Source organism: Lagenorhynchus albirostris, chromosome 4 (genome assembly GCF_949774975.1).
Source record: "Lagenorhynchus albirostris chromosome 4, mLagAlb1.1, whole genome shotgun sequence".
In the NCBI taxonomy this organism is placed as follows: domain Eukaryota; kingdom Metazoa; phylum Chordata; class Mammalia; order Artiodactyla; family Delphinidae; genus Lagenorhynchus; species Lagenorhynchus albirostris.
Window position 1 is genome coordinate 13,805,200 of NC_083098.1, and position 19,077 is coordinate 13,824,276.

Below are 19,077 nucleotides of genomic sequence, written 5' to 3' on the forward strand. Positions count from 1 at the left end.
GCGCTCTCCTCCGCGGCACCGAAGCTCCCCCCTCCGCCTCCCGCAGTCTCCGCCCGCGAAGGGGCTTCGTAGTGTGTGGAAACTTTTCCTCCTTCACAGCTCCCTCCCAGTGGTGCAGGTCCTGTCCCTATCCTTTGGTCTCTGTTTTTTCTTTTTTCTTTTGCCCTACCCAGGTACGCGGGGAGTTTCTTGCCTTTTGGGAGGTCTGAGGTCTTCTGCCGGCGTTCAGTAGGTGTTCTGTAGGAGTTGTTCCACGTGTAGATGTATTTCTGATGTATCTGTGGGGAGGAAGGTGATCTCTGCGTCTTACCCTTCTGCCGTCTTGAAGCTCCTCCAGGCCCATTGTTCATCACAGTTTGTTGATTGGAGGGGCCTAAAGAATAGGTACCCCTGCCCTCTGGGGTAGGAATTTCAGAAAGCCAGAAGTGTTCCCCAGATGGAGGATTCTGAGCCTTCGATTTCTTGATCTATTAAAGTAAGTGTCCAGAAGGTCCACTAGAGCATTGTTGGGAAGCTCAAATGATATAAATATATTGAAGTGCTTTGTCCATAGAGGGTACTCAAGAAAGGTTGAGTTTCTAGCCCTTTATTCCTTTTAATGATAGTATTAATAACTTACACTGTTACCAGCCAATAAAACAGTTCTCCTCATGTGACTTCCCTGCTTGAAAATGTTTTGGGCGCTCTGCCGCCCACATTTTAAATGTTTGGCTTCTTAACAGGGCTTTCCGTCCCCTCACATCCTCGTGCCAGCCTCTCCCCCAGCCACGCGTCGTCGTGTCGTTCCTCATGGTCCCTCCAGCCCAGCCACACTCAGGCTCATGAGTTCATACCGTTCCTCAGGCACACACCTCTGAGCTTTGTACAAGAGGCTCCTTTTATTTGAAATGCTTTCCCACCCTTCCACCCCTGAAATTTTCTCTTCCCTCTTCAAGCCCAGATGTCACGTCCTTTGTGAACCTTGCTTGAGCCTTCATAGTTCTGTTCTTCCTCTGTGTTCCTACAGAAATTTGATGATTGCTTTGTTATAACGTTCATCATGTTCATTTTGGTCGTTTACGTATGTGTATTTTGCCACTGTTTTTAGACCCCCGTAAGGACAGGGACCAAGTCTTACTAATCTTTATGGCGCTTACCCGATAGCTGGCATGTTTAGAGGCCCTCAGTAAATGTCAGTGAGTGAGCGAGTGAGTGGCTGGATAGGTTAGTTTGTCTTATTTTGGACATCTTCACATGATTCGAGGAATTCCCCAGGCTTTGTTCTTTCCTCCTATCAGACCTGAAATTCCCGCAACAGTTCTTGAACAAAGGTGGACGTGCTGTCTGCCAATGGCTGCCGTTAAGAACTATACACATTGGTAAAGGAGAAGGGGACTCCCCTGTCCTTGAAGCATTAAACTCCCAGAAACCTTAAAAGTTGTGAACATTAGCAATACTGTAACTAGTACTCTTATTTTTATTTTCCGGTAATTAAAAAAAATTAGTAATAGGTCCGAAGCTGTATCACAGGAATTTTTTTCTCAGAAAATTTGGAAACTTAATGGCATATAAGGAACCAAGCAGTGGAATGCAGAGGAAATATTAGGGATATTCACCCGCCTTGTCACTATGGACAAATTAACTTGGATGCAAAACGCCAGTAACAGAAATCAATTTAAAAAAAAAAAAAAAAACCTCAAGGTAAATACAAAGAGTTAAATCCGATCACAAGGTCCAGAGGCGTGGAGGTCTGGATCAATGGAAGGGGGAGAAAGAGGCCAGTGATGTTGCAGTGATACAGTCTCGAGGTGTAGTAAGTATTTGTTTATAGTGGAGTCGTATTTTACGCAAGAACACAGTGTTCATGTTTGTGCCTAAAGTAAAATTGTACGAAGTCAGTGTTCCTTGAGTATTTTTCGGAAGAGGCCAAGATGGAGAGAGAACAACACATGCAAAAGCTGTCAGAGAACCTGCCTTCTTGGTGGAAGGGCAAGTAGTTCAATATATCCAGGATGGATGTATTCCAGTGGCTGGAAAGAAAGCTGGATGGGTTAGTGGGGCTGGTCAGAAGGGGCTTTGAAAGTAAGAGAGTGTGGATTGATGCCGAAAGATTCCTAAGTTGGAAAGTGACACAGTCAGATTTGCATGATTAAGAGATCATGATAGTGTTAATGTGTTTAAAAGATTATGATGACTTCACTGTAGAGATTAAGACTGGAGTCCTGCAGAATATTGAGAGGTTGTTGAGGTTATCCAGTATAGGGGTAATAATAATGAACGTTACCCGGTGCGAACCGAGAGAATTCCAAGAGAATGCAAAGTACTTACACTTAAATCTGCCGGGGAGGCAAGTTCTAACCATTGCTTCCCTAGGGAACTTTATCCCTTATGGAGTATTCACGTATCCTCTGTTAAAACCTGGTAGAGGATTGTACTTGGCTGGAAGAAACTATACTTTGTTCTAAGTCAGACTATGGCACAAAAATTTGGTTGAATACAGCTTTGTTTATGTAATGTGTGTAGTTACAAAATATAAATCTGAGTAGATTGCATTTTGTATTGTACTTGAGAAATAACTTAAAGTTTACTTTTATAACATAGCCTGTTTTTGCAGCATTTCCTCAGGTGAGTGCATTGATTTCCCCTAAGTCAGCATTTTGTAAATGTTGACTCTTTCAGTTCTTTATAGTGGCAGATATGAGACTGGTAGCTTTGGCATGATCCTCACCGAATTGCTTACCTTTTCAGGAAGCACACGTATTATACTACACGTTGTCATGGAAATAAACATTATGAGATGGAAAAGAGGTTTCTTCCAAGACAAAAGAAGAAAAATTCTGTAAAATCTCACTGATCAAAAATTAAATACTCATGTTGTTATTTGTATGTAGTTCGGAAAGCTTTAAGTCCGTAAATAGGCTTTCAGGGTTTTTTTTCATTAATTACAGGCTTTTTCCTTCTTTCCCACTTTCAAAATATGTTGATTTTGAGAGCATTTGTAATAATACTTCAATGTGTTAACATTATGATAAGTTTTTAATAAATAACTTGTAATTTCTTACTCAGAAAATCATGGAGCTATATAGTCTTGGCTAATACTTTAATCACCATTTTCTATAGAAAGCAGTGTGACCTTATTTCATAGGGCCATTGAAAATGAAAAACTTTGTTATGTTTTCTTTCACAGTAGTTAGTGTTGTCTAGCTGTGCTGAAATTTTTCCTTTTTCTGTTCTCATTAGCAGTTCTTATAGCATTTTAGGACAGTGCCGGGGATACCTGTAATATGTATATAGGCTTTTTATTAGTGAATTGCTTTTTTCTTTATGGAGCAATTTTAATATACGTAGTGAAGACAATGGCTCATAATTGACAGTGAGACTTGTAAAAATTGGTGATTCTTTTTTAAAATATGAATTATGTTTTGAAGAAGCACAATGCAAGTAAGCTATAAATAGAAAAGTTGGGATCATTGGAAGATCTTTTAGTAACACAGTAAATTCATTTTGGTCAAATGAAAAAGGGAAAAAGGCACAAACTTGCTTTCAAAATGAATATTTAGTTAATTTTAGTTTCTGTTGCATCCTGTCTTTGTGGAGTACTCATCATTTGGCCGTTTGGAACTCAAGACTGTAGTTGGTAGACTCGAAGGGAACAGATATCCTCTTTTAACAGTAAAATGGTGGGTATCATTTATTAGTAGTAAAAAAAATTATGTTTTTGTAATACTTTCAGCTTTTAAAAGTATCTTTTTATTCAGAGTGTACAGTAAGAGAATGTCATTAAAATTTTAAATGGGCATCATTTTCCCAATGAGGTGGCAGAGTCTGAGGAATGTCAAAAGAATTGTTCAGAGTCCTATCGTGATTTGAACCCAGTTATTTTGACTAAATAGTGCAGTTTTCTGTATGACAGGATAAAATCAGTGAATATACTTAGGGAGAACTAACTCTCTTTGGGATAGTCTAGAAAAGATTGCATAGGGCGGATAAACTAGGTAACTAGCAATTACTAAGATCTGTTTCAAGTAACATTTTCATTGCATCTCAATTACATTTTAAAAATTTAGCTAAGATTCTAGTTAATATGACCCTTTATCATACCCTGCCTCTGGTGTATGCTACATTTTAGCAACAAGCAAAAGCTTCTTTATTCACTATGGACAGAGCTTTGGGGAGATCTGATGTATTCTTTGTTTTTTTCAAGGAAGACTCGAATGTATTTGTGAGATCTGATTAGATCAAAGACTGAGTGATGTGCATCTCAGTTATAAGTGGATATAAATTCTATATTTTATTTGAAACCTAAAGAAGATAGGGGTGAGAAAGGAAATTACTGTTTCTACAACCATCCCAAATTTCATTGTAGGCTTTAGTCTGCAGTAATAAATCAAGATAACTAGATTTGCTTAGCTAAGATGGATAGATTTATTGGTTCCATTTTTAAATTTTGATATGAATAAGTAAACTGCTACCAGTTGCGTATGTTTCATCTCTTCTAATAATGTTTTATTGCCATCTGCTCCCCTGCATTTTGACATCATTAAACTAAACAGTCCACTTGCCGTAAAGGCCTGACTGGAGCTGTCCATTGTCAAAACCATGGTGTGAAGCATATAAATATGTTCTATCTCTTTATGTAACAAATATATTTTTGTTTAGAATTATGGCCCTGACATAGGAAAAAATAAAAGTAGCAGCCATTAACTGCCCTCTTTTTTTTTTTTCTTTTAAATGTCCTCTTATTGGTATTTTTTCCCATGTTGGAACCTTCCCAGCTCTGATGCAAGTGCTCTGTGTTGAAAGCTCTTCTTTTCTCCCCATTTTCGTCTCATCCTGAGATTAAAATATTAAATCTTTTGTAAGGGAAGATACCTGGATTTATTCACATGTGCTTTTCATAAAGAATTATTACTTCCTTAAGTCAGAAGAGAGAAAGACAAATGCCATATGATATCACTTATATGTGGAATCTAAAATATGACACAAATGAACATATCTAGGGAACAGAAATAGTCTCACAGACATAGAGAACAGACTTGTGGTTGCCAAGGGGGAGGGGGCGTGGGGGGAGGAAAGGATTGGGAGTTTGGGATTAGCAGATGCAAACTATTACATATAGGTTGGATAAACAGCAAGGTCCTACTGTATAGCACAGGGAACTATGTTCAATACCCTGTGATAAACCATAATGGAAAAGAATATGAAAAAGAATATATATGCATAACTGAGTCACTTTGCAGAAATTAACAACATTGTAAATCAGCTCTACTTTGATAAAATTTTTAAAGAAAGAATTATTACTTCTTATTATTACACACCTGTCTTTGTAAATAAAGTTGTATTAGAGCACAGACATGCTCATTCATTTACGTGTTGTCTGTGGCTCCTTTGGTGCTCCAGTGGCAGAGTTGAGTAGTTGCAACATAAACCATATGGCCCACAAAGCCTAATATATTTACTCTCTAGCCATTTACAGAAAAAAAATTACCAACCCTAGGTTTAAACCACAGGAATAAGTAAAACTATGCTTGCTAATTCTGCATAGTAGATGCACACTTTATTGGGGGTCATGAGCAGTCTTGACAGGCACTAATCCTAAAGCACTCTGTTCACTTTGGTTGTGAACATCACCCATAAGAAGATAAATTCTTTGGGGGCAGGTATCTTATTCTTGGGTGTATCTTTCCTACCAGAAGAGTTCCTAGATCTAAAACGTTGAATGTGCTCACTAGGTAGCTCTTGAATGAGTGGATACTTTATTTCTTTTAACCATGTTAAGATCTTATGTCAGAGTATAAAATAATTGACATTTATGAAGCATTTCTTACACATTCAAGGAACTATAAGTAAACACTTATAGTACCTTATTTAACCCTCTCACATTTTGAGGTAGTTATTATTTTTGCTGTTTTACAGATGAGGAAACTAAGTCCCCAAATGATGGAACTTCGAAGTTCACACTAGAAATTAGAAGAACGAGGAGCCCAAGCGTCTCTTAATGTCAGTCATTATGCTAAAGATACTGCTCCCTCCAGCATAAAATAGCTGAGCATGTTCTCTGCTTTTAAAAGATATGAAATTCAAGCGTAACTTTGGATAATGATAATATAATTTTGTTTATTTTAGAGATCTAATGACTTTAATTGAGAAAGATACCTTAGAGAATTAATAGTAGTAATAGAAACGTAAGGAGTATCCCAGGTTTTACATTTTCCAGTAACTTGTATTCATCATTAGAGACATGTTTGGTATTGTTTGACATGGGGAGCTCTTCTAAAATTTTCTTTCCCTTTCTGCTTCAGTTGTTTTGCCTACCTTAAAAGAATCCTATTTATATGAGCACTCAAGTCTGAGGTCACTTTCTCCTTTATTTCTAAGACTAGGTTGCTTTCTCACTTAAATAAATAGGTGAAAATTGGTGGGAAAATGGTAAAAAGCCAAGCCCATTTGGATTTCATGTTACTTTGGCAATAAAATATGTGAGAACTCTAGATATAATGTGAGTATAAATAATTTTAATATATGTCCTTATGGTTTTCTCATTCAAATATGAGTAAAATTCTACAAATTTAGTATTTTAAATAAATTCTTAGCTTACACAGTCTGTATGAGTTTACCAGTGATCCTCTCTAGTACGCCTGAGGTCATGAATCGCGTCTCAGATTTGTGGGTTTTTTAACTATTTTATCTGATTTTGTTTCGTTGTCTTTATTTCCCCCCTCCCCTCCCTCTCTCTCCCTCCCCCATGCCTCTCTCTCAGCATGAAGCACATTGAGTGCCCATGATTAGAGCATGGTCTTGTCTTCCCATTATAAAATTCGAAATTGGAACAGTGGTACTGAGATGATTTAGAAAACTCTGTAAGTGATAAATAATTTGTTGGTTTTTAATAGAATGTTGGCAAAAACAGATATTTTTTTAAGATCTGTTATCTTTATTTACAAGGTACGGACTGGGTTTCTTTTAGTTGTAACTCTGACCAAATGGAAGTTTTCTATGTAAGTAGTTAGTTAAATTAGTTAGTAGGGTGATAAAGGCAAGTTTCTGTATCCCGAATTTTAATGATGTGTGAAGCAAAAAATTGAAAAAGCAGAGAAAACCTAATCCAAGTCCCCACACTCACTTTAATTAAGACACCCGAGATCCAGTTTAATCTGCGTTCTTAAGAGTTGAAAGGCTGGTTGCTAATGGAAGAAACAAACCTCCTGAAGTTGCGGAAATATTCGATACTTTGAGGCTTGGGTGCACCTGTTCCAATTCTTTATGGTGTACATACCAGCATTCTCCACTGCTTAGGGAAATGATAATAGTTTAATCTGTCCAATTTTGCTTTTAATCATTGAATTAAAAATTTTTTTGATTCCACTTAACAAAAGTTGTACAAACCTCTCTAGAATGTATTTTCCTCTGATCCTAGATCTTGGCTCAACATTAAACCTTTTCTGTTTCTACTGGATATGATTTCATGCCTGGATTACGAAGAGTAGACTGTTGTTTATGCTTTCAACATAAGGGGCTTGACAGACAAAACGCACAGATTCTACGCTTCTCATGGCCACCATCTATTTGAGGCGGCTGGGGACAGGACAGAGAAGAACGCGCTTGCTGCCCGTGATAATATGCAAGTGTGTTGCCATCACCGCTACCCAGTTTAGTATGTGTAAAATTTCTACCATACCTTCGTGAACATATTCTCTGAGATGTTGAATTATAATGTTGTATCTCCCCAAGAGTGCCAGAGTGTCACTGTGATGTAGCCCAGTTATTTATATGCGGACACCATTAGCCTCAGTGTTTATAACAGGAATGTGCCTTTTGGTAGAGCCAGTTGTTTTTCACACCATAAAACCTCACATATGACTTCTCGGTCCAGGCTGTAAACATCTGTCCTTTTTCTTTTGAGGGAGAATGTTACGATTCTTAATTTCAGCCTTATTTCTGACTTAATGAGAATGAAATATTACAGCGTTCTTAAAACATATTTGATGGTTATCCATAGATTTACTGCTATAACTTTCTCTGTTGCTTTCTCTTAATTCAAATATAGTAGTTGAAATATTTACATCCATATAGTTTGTACAACAAAAATGGATTCAACATTTAATGCTACAGGCCTCTTTGTCTTTAGCAAAAGCATTACATCTATAATTATATTTCCCTTTCTGAAGCAGTTTACATAAATTCTCTGAAATGTTTCTCAAAACATAAAGAATTAGCTTTATAGCCATATGTTATATTTTAAGAACTTTGAAGCCATTAATTATAATGGCTGAAAAGGATGGACAGCCAGGTCGAGGAAAAGAAAGTTAGATCTCTGTAATAAACTTATCTCTTTTTTTTTTTTGCGGTATGCAGGCCTCTCACTGTTGTGGCCTCTCCCATTGCGGAGCACAGGCTCCAGACGCGCAGGCTCAGTGGCCGTGGCTCATGGGCCCAGCCACTCCGTAGCATGTGGGATCAGAATCAGTCCCCGGCATCGGCAGGCAGACTCTCAACCACTGCGCCACCAGGGAAGCCCATAAACTTATCTTTTACAGGTACATGAAGGACTTAAAAGTGATAATCTAAGATGTTAGGCATACCAGGGCAAATAAAAAAATAATGCTTTCATACATTATTCCTAAGTTTACCATAGCAGCCTTATTAAGAAAATTAAAATAGCAGAAGATAATCATCATTATCATTATCCCCTCCTTCTAAACTGGTCTAGAAGTTAGTACTTCCACGTTTAGATCACAGTCAAGAAGATCTGCCTTCATATTTTCTTGGGTCAAGGTAGTGCCTGGCAAAGAGCTTGGCACACAGTAAGCACATAATAAATATTTGGTGAACGAGTGCTTACGGACATAGGCTTTGGAGTCAGATAGAATTAGTTTTGGATCCCATGTTCTCTACTCTGCTTCTTTGGCTTCCATGATGCACTCTCCTGGTTTTTCTCCTACCTCTTTCTCTGTTCCCAAAGTATTTCTGTCATTTGTCTTGTACCTTAGGAGCTTTTCTATTTCATGCCACTCTTTCCCTGAACAATGTCATTTATTCCCACAGCCTCAGTTGTCATCAATGTGCTGATAACTCTTGAATCATTCTTCTAGCTCAGATCTTTTTCCTGAGTTCATATATTCAGTAGACTGTCTATACTTAGATGAACCACGAGCACCTCCAACTCAAAAAAAAAAAAAAGGCTTGAGCTCTATGAGGGAAAGGACGAAACATGTACACCTACTCTACTGGGTACCTGCGTATAACATAGTACCTGCCACACCGTAGACTGCAGGTATACACTTGACTGAATGGATATCTGTAATTAAACTGATTATCTTTCCATCATCCTAGCATTAACTCCACTATAACATAATTGACTAATTACTGGTCTGTAACCTTCTTTAAACTCCATGAGGGCAGAAATCCTATCTGTCTTATTTGCAGCAGTTAAGCCTAGCGCATTATTTGGTATATAGTAGTTATTCAAAAAATATTTGCTTCATTTTATTGCTGTACATGTCTTTGGGCAAATCACTTATCCTTTCTGAGCTTTGTATTCCTGACCCATCAAATAGTAATAATATTACCTTATATTGTTGTTGTAAAGATGAAACAATTCAGTTTAATATGAATAAAATTTTTTTTAACTTTTTACTATAAAAAAAGTTCAAATACACACATAAACGTGTAACTAGAGACTTAGTTTCTTCTACATGTATATTGCAAGGAGTGGGGAGATGGAAAGGATTACAGACTAAAAGATTTAGGAGACATACACCAAATGTAGTATATGGACCTTCCTTATTTGGATCCTGATTGATATTGTGTTGGGGTGTGTGTGGTAAGCCGAATAATGCCCCCCCAAAGATGTCCATGTCCTAATATCCAGAGCCTGTGAATATGTTATATTGCATGTTGAAGGGGAATCAGGGATGCAGATGGAATTACGATTGTTTATCACCTGACCTTAAAATAGGGATATTATCCTGGTGGGCCCATTGTAATCACGAGGGCCTTTAAAACTGGAAGAGGGAAGCAAAGAGAGGGTTAGGGTGCTGTAGCGTGAGAAGGACTCAAACTGCTGGCTTTGAGATGGTGGATGAACCATGGAATTTGGGCAGCTCTAGAAGCTGGAAAAAAGCAAGGAAATGGATTTTCCCTAGAGCTTTCAGGAAGAAACTCAGCCCTGCCAACGCCTTGACTTTGGCCCGGTAATACCAGTGTAGGAGAACTGTAAAATAATACACTTGTGCTGTTTTTAAGTCGATGCGGTTTTAGTAATTTGTTACAGCAGCGAGAGAAAACTAATACAGAGGTTAATCAGAAGTAAATTGGAAAATTGGTTATTTGATGATGATAAGGAGATTTTTGTTTTATTTTAGGTGTGATAATGGTATTATGGGTAGATTTTTTAAAAAGAGTACTCTTAGAAATGATGTTGAAATATTATGGATTAAATGATAAATCTTGAATTTGCTTCAGGACAGTTCAGAGATGGCAGGGGAGTGAGCGAATATAGTCGAAACATGATTGGTTATCAGGTGATACGTTGTAAAGCTTGATTTTTTTCCTCTTTATTAAATTTTACGGGTTTTTAAAATAATGAATTGTTTCCGTAGCATCCTCTAAAGATGATCAATGTGGTTTTTTTAAATTCCAGGATCATTGTGAGTTCATGTTAACTTATTTGAAGTATTTCAATCCTTTGTAGTTATTATTATTATTAATGTTCAGGCTGTCTCATCTGCTTCTTTAAGTCCATTTGATATAACTCTAGTTCTTTGATAGCGTTCTTGCTTTCTACTTCAACAAGATATTCTGGACTTTCCATGTTCATTGTTTGTCCCAATCCTAGAATCAGCAGTTTCTCTAAGGAGTCTGGTTCCTTTCAGTGGGAAGACAATAATTTTGGTGCCAGAGTCATTCATTCTCTACACAGAGATTTGTTAAGCAACGTGCTGGGGACTGTTCTAGGTGCCAGAGATACAGCAAGGAACGAAACAGACAGTGTCCCTGGCCTCAAGGTGTGGAGAGAGAGATAAAAAGCAATAAGAAGAATATAAAATACGTTAGATGGGGATGATAAACCAGTTAAGGAGTATAGAGAATGCTGGTTTGGAGAGAGATGGTTGCTGTTTTATGTAGGGTGATGAGAGAAAGCCACATTGGTAAAAGGGCCTCTGAGCAGAGAACAGGAAAGAAATGAGGGAGCAAGCCATGCAAGCAGCTGGGGAAAAGATTTCCAGGCAGAGGGACTAGAAACTACAAAGGCCCTGAATTAGAAGCATACTGGCCATTTAGAGAAATAGTAAGGAAGACAGTGTGCCCTGTAGCTCGTGAGCAAAGGAAAAGTGGCAGATCAGGCCAGAAAGGTCGCAGGAGTCAGATTCTATAGGACCTCTGGTTTTAGTTCTAACTTAGAAGGGAGTTGTTGGAGGGTTTTTAGCAGAGGAGCAGCGTGACCTGATTTAGTCTTTCCTGGCCTCTGTGTCCTTGGAAGGGTAGAGCAGGATCTTTAGGCAGTCACTGCAATAAGTTATCCAAGCAAGAGGTAATGATGGCTTGAACTGGGACGTACTCTGGACGTTGTAAGAAGTCATCAGGTTATGTATTTCTCATGTTGTCGTGGGCAGTTCATCTTTCAACACCAACTTGCTCTCCTACTGAATGATATGTTCAGCAATTCAAAAGCACTACATCTAGTAAGAGTAACCTTCCTTGGAAGACGCTTAGCGACATCTGTTTGTTTAGGGGGATATCATCCCCCAGCCCCATTTGACTTACGTTAAGTTTCCAAGTAAGGTTTGATGTAACGTAGTGTTTTTTCACCTAATATATGCCAGTAATAAGAATATTTTACTGGTAGTTGAATGATTTGACTTGAACCAGAGAGTTAACTGATGAATTTCATGCCTGTTCAGGTACAGCCTGGCCAGATATTTAAATATACATTATAATCTTCACTACTCTTTTTTTTTTTTAACAATATTGGTTTAGAGTTAACAGCTGTTTTTGAAAAAATATCATATAACCCACCTTATTCTTATCTTAACACCTATTTATTTATTTATTTATTTATTTATTTTGCAGCATACGGGAATCTTAGTTCCCTGACCAGGGAGTGAACCCATGCTCCCTGCAGTGGAAGCGCGGAGTCTTAACCACTGGACTGCCAGGGCAGTCCCTAACCCACCTTATTCTTAATATAGTTGGAAAACATCTGTTTTCAGAGAATTCACACATTGTACTACCTAGAATTCTAATGGTCTTAATCTTTGTTTTCTCTCTGGAAACTTCATATATATAAACAAGAGCCTTTTAGTGAGCTTAGCTATATTTGAAGCACATAGTAAATAATTAGATACTTTCTAATTCCTTATATGTTACATAGTCTTTTATAACATAATACTCTACAAATCCCCAGTAATATATTTATGTGGCACATTACTGAGAAGTTACTTGGATAAACTTGAAAATCACATAGTTAGGGCCTTAAAATGGTTAGAAAAGAAAATTAAACCTCAGGATAAGATTGCTTAAAACTTGTGTTAACTAATTTGCTAAATGATGCAAACTTGAATCATCTACTTGGGGAAAAATGCAATTAAGGTCTTTCTAGAGTAAAGAGTTTTGACTTTATCTTTCCAAGTGATATACCACAAAAATTTCCCCAATATCAGGAGGTACGTGTTCTACTAAATTAATGAATATCACATGGTTCAATTTTTTAAAATTCTTTATCACCAATTTATAGTCTATAGTCCAAAAGAAATGACCTTATTTCTTTGTAGTAAATTAAATTTCATGGTTAATAAGTCAGTGGTCTGTTTGCTTTTTTAAAAAGTATTGCCCCTTAGAATTCTCAGATATATCACTATGACAAATATTTTAAAAACTAGCAACTCAACATATTGTGCGTTGGTTAAATTTTACTTGATTAATTTGACAACTTTACATATTATATACTGAGAAAGTATTCTAGTGTGCTGCTAGGTTTCCCACTCATTTATATTAACTTATTTAATGATAATCTTTGTAATCTTAGGTTTGACTATCATAGTGCTAAAAACAAAAGCTTAGAATAAGTATGAATGTATGTCATTCCAAACCTTTAAGACTCATAAATTATCATTCTAAAGTTAATAAAAGATATCTCACTAACACTTACTTTGGAGAGTAGCTACTGGCTTTAAATTTCTCGATGAGTTTTATGATGCTGAAATATATTTAATACAAAAGAAAAAAATTAACTTTTAAACATGGTTCCATTGGGATAGAGATCAGCCATGAAAGAAGCCTAATTTAATGGAAGATGTTCAAGATTAAGATTAAAAAGGAAAACTTGAGTCAAGAACTAACCTCCGCTTCATGTTCTCATTGTGACACTTTACTGACTTACTCATTATTCAGTTTGAATAAGTCACTTAAATTTTTGTGACTTAGGTTCCTAGATTATGAAATAGGGCTAATTCAATGCTCCCATTTAATACCTCTATTAGAACTTAAAAGAAAAATCTGGTTTTATTACAGATAAGTAGATTGAGGTCTTTAAACTGCTGTCTCTAAAGAGATGTATATATTTTTTCTACATAAAATTTATTTTTATGGCAGTTTCAATAAATTTGAAATATTTTGGTCTCTGTACTCCCTGTGGAAGACTGTTTTTGTCTGTGTGGTAGTGCAGTTTTTTTTTGTTTTGTTTTGTTTTTTTGCGGTACACGGGCCTGTCACTGTTGTGGCCTCTCCCGTTGCGGAGCACAGGCTCCGGATGCGCAGGCTCAGCGGCCATGGCTCACGGGCCCAGCCGCTCCACGGCATGTGGGATCCTCCCGGACCGGGGCACGAACCCGTGTCCCCTGCATCGGCAGGCAGACTCTCAACCACTGCACCACCAGGGAAGCTGGTAGTACAGTTTTATACAGAATTATAAAGGAAGCTGGGCTTATTTTGTGGTGCTTCCCCTTTTCCAAAACTTCACCTTCTTACACCTCCCTCTCCCCAATAAGCCAAGGGAGCAGAGGCCAGGGAGTGGGCACTTGACAGCTCAAAAGTTGCCCACTCCTGTGCTAGACTAGTGAGAAATTCAGTCTGAAGAAATGAAACAGCACTTTATTCATAAGGGAAATAACTGTTCCTTGGAAATGTTCAGGGCTTGGTAAAAATTAACAAGGCTTGTGTAGCTTTGTGTGAGGACCAGTGTACCAGCAACACAGCAACAAAACGGAGGTGTGAGAATTTCTATCTTATCCAAAGTGGTTAAAATGGGGCAGTAACAAAAAGCAAGGCTTTTCTTCCCAAGGAAGGAACAGCAGTGAGCTCAGAGCCTCTTTATATGTGTTTAAGACACAGTCACATGTTTCATGTTTAAGAATGGCTTCTCGTGTTAAATAAGTTAGTTCCCATGTACCTTCTCCTTGAAGCATGGGCCAGATGGATTCTGTCCCATTTTACAATGACTGATGGGGAATTACTACACTCTTTTATTGCTATAAATGTCTCAGTGACTCAGTACTTTAGGGCTTATGCATAGATGTGATGAAATAAAGGCATATGGTAGATGAAAGGGTTTGACTCTCTTTGAGGTCTGATTTTCAGATTTTTCAATTGGTAACTTTCCCACTGTTTGAAATCCTGAACCTAATCCGTATTTTAAAAATAGCTATCTCAATTGTGTTCTTTAAAAAGGCAAAATGAAAGTGATTCGGAACCTTTCCTTTTTCATTTACTTGATTAAATATTAATTTTTTGCCGCCTTTTTTTTTTTTTTTTTTTTTTTTTGCGGTACACGGGCCTGTCACTGCTGCGGCCTCTCCCGTTGCGGAGCACAGTCTCCGGACGCGCAGGCTCAGCGGCCATGGCTCACGGGCCCAGCCGCTCCGCAGCATGTGGGATCTTCCCGGACCGGGGCACGAACCCGCATCCCCTGCATCAGCAGGCGGACTCTCAACCACTGCGCCACCAGGGAAGCCCTGCCTTCTATTTTTAAGGCAGTTTTCTGGTAATGGGTAGAAAGAAGTTAATAGAAGGAAGCTGTCATTTTACAGAGTTTATCATTGATTTAGGAAGGAAAAATATTACAGGATATTGATAAATAGCAAATATACTTCATAGGTGGAGGTGTTAAAGACGTTAAGAGGGACAAGAGAACACTTCTGACTGGGGTAATCAGGGAATACTGGGGAAGAAGATGGAATTTCCATGAGCCTTACAGAATGGGAAATCCATGAGTAGTCATGGAGAAAGGGACATTTCATCGCCTGTGCCTCATAGAAGCAGGGCCTGTCACGGCATGTCCAGGGGACAGTGAGTAGACGATAGCATAGTGTTTAAGAGCACAGACTCTGGAGCCAGACCGCCTGGCTTTAGGGTTGCCCTTAATTTGCTGTGTGACCTTGGGCCGCTTTCTTAACCTCTCTTTGCCTCAGCTAGAGTAAAAGTGTGGTACTAATCATGCCTAAATCATAAGGCTGTTGTGAGGATTTGAGAATAGTGCCTTCAAATAGGGACGGCACAAGTTAAATGGTAAATAAAGATCACCGAGTTAGATGATAATGGCGGGGATGTGGGTGAACATAAAAAACAAGGTTGTAAAGAAGATTGGAGTGAGCTCATGCAGGGACTGGACTGTCAGGAATGCATAGAGTTTGCAGGGAAGAGTTAGGGAAGCTTTATAAGCAAGAAAATATGATCAGAGTAGTGTATTTGGAAAAATAATCCAGCAGAATAGGCTGAAAAAGAGACTGAAGACAGAGAGACTGGTTAGGAGACTTGGAATTGTCCAGACTTGAGGGGTTCAAGACCAGGACTCAGATGCTGGAGCGTGGGTTTGGATTAAGGGACAGACCTTGGAAACATTTCCAAGGGAACAGTTCTTAGGGTCTGGGGGCTGACAGGGACAGCAGAGCCAGAGGGCCATGCGTGAGTAAGTGGGAGAATGCAGACATGCAGGAATAGTGAGGATGAGCTGGTAATGTGCGCAAGCAGATGAAATCCATGTTGCCTGTCTTGAATTTAAAGATAAGAACAAGCTTTGCAGCGGTGAAGATGCATATCTGCCTTTCTCCAAGAGCAGTCAGGCCTGGATCTAGAAATTGAAGGAGCATTGTGCTGTGCAAGCCAGTGAGAGAATTAGGAAGAGAGTAGACAAAGCAAACATTACAGTAACTTTCTTTTGCATTTCTGTAAGAGAAACTGTGAGTCCAAGAGAGTGAAAATGTGTTCCTAATCCAGTTGACTCACTTGAAACATGGGCACTAGTCGAGCTCCCTGGCCTGTCAAGTGCCGTTTCACAGCTCACGTGCCAAGCAGAGCTGGAGGAGATGTGCTGCGTGTTTATAAATGCAGGGCTTCTGGATCTGCAGTTGCACATCATTGCAAACAGGCTTTATTCTCCTGAGGGAGAAATAGCCTTTCAAGTATGCTAATTAACCTTATCCAGTTCTAACCACGCCTTTAATGTGAATCCCGTCAGCACACACACACACATACATACGTACCACATACGTACCACACACACATACATACACACACAATTTATATTATTTATATGCTTTTCTTAAAAGTTGTTCCTTGTCAACCATTAGAATATATGCCTTTTCTCTTCCACTACACTTTAATCACCTGTGGGTAAGTAGCAGACCTGTTGGTTTTAATCCTTCGCAGTTTTTGCTGTTGTTCATTTATGTATTGATTCCACTTTACTCATTCATTCATTCATTCATTTATTCATTCCAGACACTGTATTAGTTGCTATGGTGAAGAATAAGACGTAGTTCCTGCCCTCAGGGAGCTTACTCTCTAGTTGGGGAAGAAAAGACACAAATACGTGCAGTAGAGGCAATAATCTAGTCATTCGGAAAATTACGGAACATGGGAAAAAGACTAATTATGTGGAAGGGGAAGCGGGGAGAGATAGTTCAGGGGGGAGTTGTGGAGCAGCTGACTCCTGGGCTGCATCTTTTTTTTTTTTTAACATCTTTATTGGAGTACAATTGCTTTACAATGGTGTGTTAGTTTCTGCTGTATAATAAAGTGAATCAGATATATGTATATATATATCCTCATATCTCCTCCCTCTTGCGTCTCCCTCCACCCTCCCTATCCCACCCCTCTAGGTGATCACAGAGCACTGAGCTGATCTCCCTGTGCTATGTGGCTGCTTCCCACTAGCTATCTATTTTAAATTTGGTAGTGTATATATAAGTCCATGCCACTCTCTCACTTCGTCCCAGCTTACCCTTCCCCTCCCTGTGTCCTCAAGTCCATTCTCTACGTCTGCGTCTTTATTCCTCTCCTGCCTCTAGGTTCTTCAGAACCACTTTTTTTTTTTAGATTCCATATATATGCGTTAGCATACGGTACTTGTTTTGCTCTTTCTGACTTACTTCACTCTGTATGACAGACTCTAGGTCCATCCACCTCACTACAAATAACTCAATTTCGTTTCTTTTTATGGCTGAGTAATATTCCATTGTATATATGTGCCACATCTTTTTTATCCATTCATCTGTTGATGGACACTTAGGTTGCTTCCATGTCCTGGCTATTGTAAATAGATCTGCAATGAACATTGTGTTAGATGACTTTTTGAATTATGGTTTTCTCAGGGGATATGCCCAGTAGTGGGATTACTGGGTCATATGGTAGTTCTATTTTTAGAAGGAACCTCCATACTGTTCTCCATAGTGGCTGTATCAATTTACATTCCCACCAACAGTGTATGAGGGTTCCCTTTTCTCCACACCCTCTCCAGCATTTATTGTAGAGAAATGCAAATCAAAACTACAATGAGGTATCACCTCACACCAGTCAGACTGGGCTGCATCTTAATGAGTGGTGGTTACTAGGTGAATAGGAAGAATGGTAGAGAAGTGAGGTGAGGACAGGCTGTGAATAGATAGCCCCATTCACAGGGGAAATGAGCCAGTTTTGTATTCACTGTAGCATAAAGAGAAAAGCAGAGGGTGGTGACAGATGAGGCTGTGCGGCAGGCAGAGACCACTGGAGGGACCTGTATGTGGTGCTTAGAAGATTGGACTACACTCAGTGGTCAAAGAAGAATGACATCCTTGAAATGGTTTATGCAGAGCTGTGATCAGATAAGATTTCAGTCCTCGGTGGCAGTGGGAGTACGAATTTAAGGCGGACGAGGCATTTGGTGGTTAGTCCAGGTGGGAGACTTTGAGGACATGAACCAGGACAGTATTGTAGGAATGGAGACGAGGGGGCGAAATCAAGAACCATTTGTGATGTAAAGTCAGCAGGACCCATTATAACCACAGAGGAGGGAGAGGAAGGCCCTAGGATGAGATGATTCTTACGTATCTGCCTTATATGACCAGGTGACCGATTTCACAGTCTACTTAGGCAGTACAGGAAGAGACAGAATATAGGGAGTTCATTTTTGCTTTTATCTTCAACACATTGAAATCTTTAACGTGCTCTGACGTATTTTGAGTTAAATCTAATTAATGGTTCGCAGAGATGTCTGGATGACTAGAAATATTTCAACATCAATATTCAACATTAACCATATCTCCTCTTGGAAGCAGAGGTGACTCTGCTTTTCCTACAAAACCCTCTGCAGTCATCTGTCATAACTCTTTCACTGGGTTGTCATCCTTGAATTTTTCTTTTTTAACTCTGTAGTCTCAGACCAGTGTTTGGTCTGTAACCTATCCATAAGTGTGAGTGAATGAGTGAAGAAGTGAGTGGATAGATTATTTTTTAAAGTAATGTTATTATTTGATTATTGGGAAAAGTTTATATTTGGCTTGTTGTCATTCTGATTCTTCTGTTTTAACTGCTAGCACCTTCTACCAGAAGAGTCGCAAGCAGCGGGACATCCGCAGGAGCAGTGGCATCAGCCAACTCAGCCGAAAGGCAGCCCCAGCCCAGTGATGAGGACACTTTGGTGCAAAGGGCCGAGCACATTCCCGCAGGGAAACGAACTCCGATGTGTGCCCACTGCAACCAGGTCATCAGGTTGGTTATTTGATTTTAATTTTTTCTTGAAAGGACTTAATACCAATATGGATTTTTTTTTAATATTCTGGAAGATTAGAAATTTTATTAGTGAAAATATTCTTGCTGTATTTCTATATAATAGTATTAAAG

General features: G+C 38.8%; 1 protein-coding gene across 4 annotated transcripts in view; it reads left to right on the forward strand.

Moving 5' to 3' along the window:
• Nucleotides 1-19,077, forward strand: part of PDLIM5 (PDZ and LIM domain 5) — a 213,821-nt gene that overhangs the window by 173,943 nt on the left and 20,801 nt on the right. For all 4 annotated transcript variants that reach the window (XM_060147578.1, XM_060147579.1, XM_060147580.1 and 1 more), the window contains one exon: nt 18,771-18,945. In XM_060147578.1, coding sequence (XP_060003561.1) covers nt 18,771-18,945 — 175 coding nt within the window. The remainder of the gene's footprint in view (nt 1-18,770; nt 18,946-19,077) is intronic.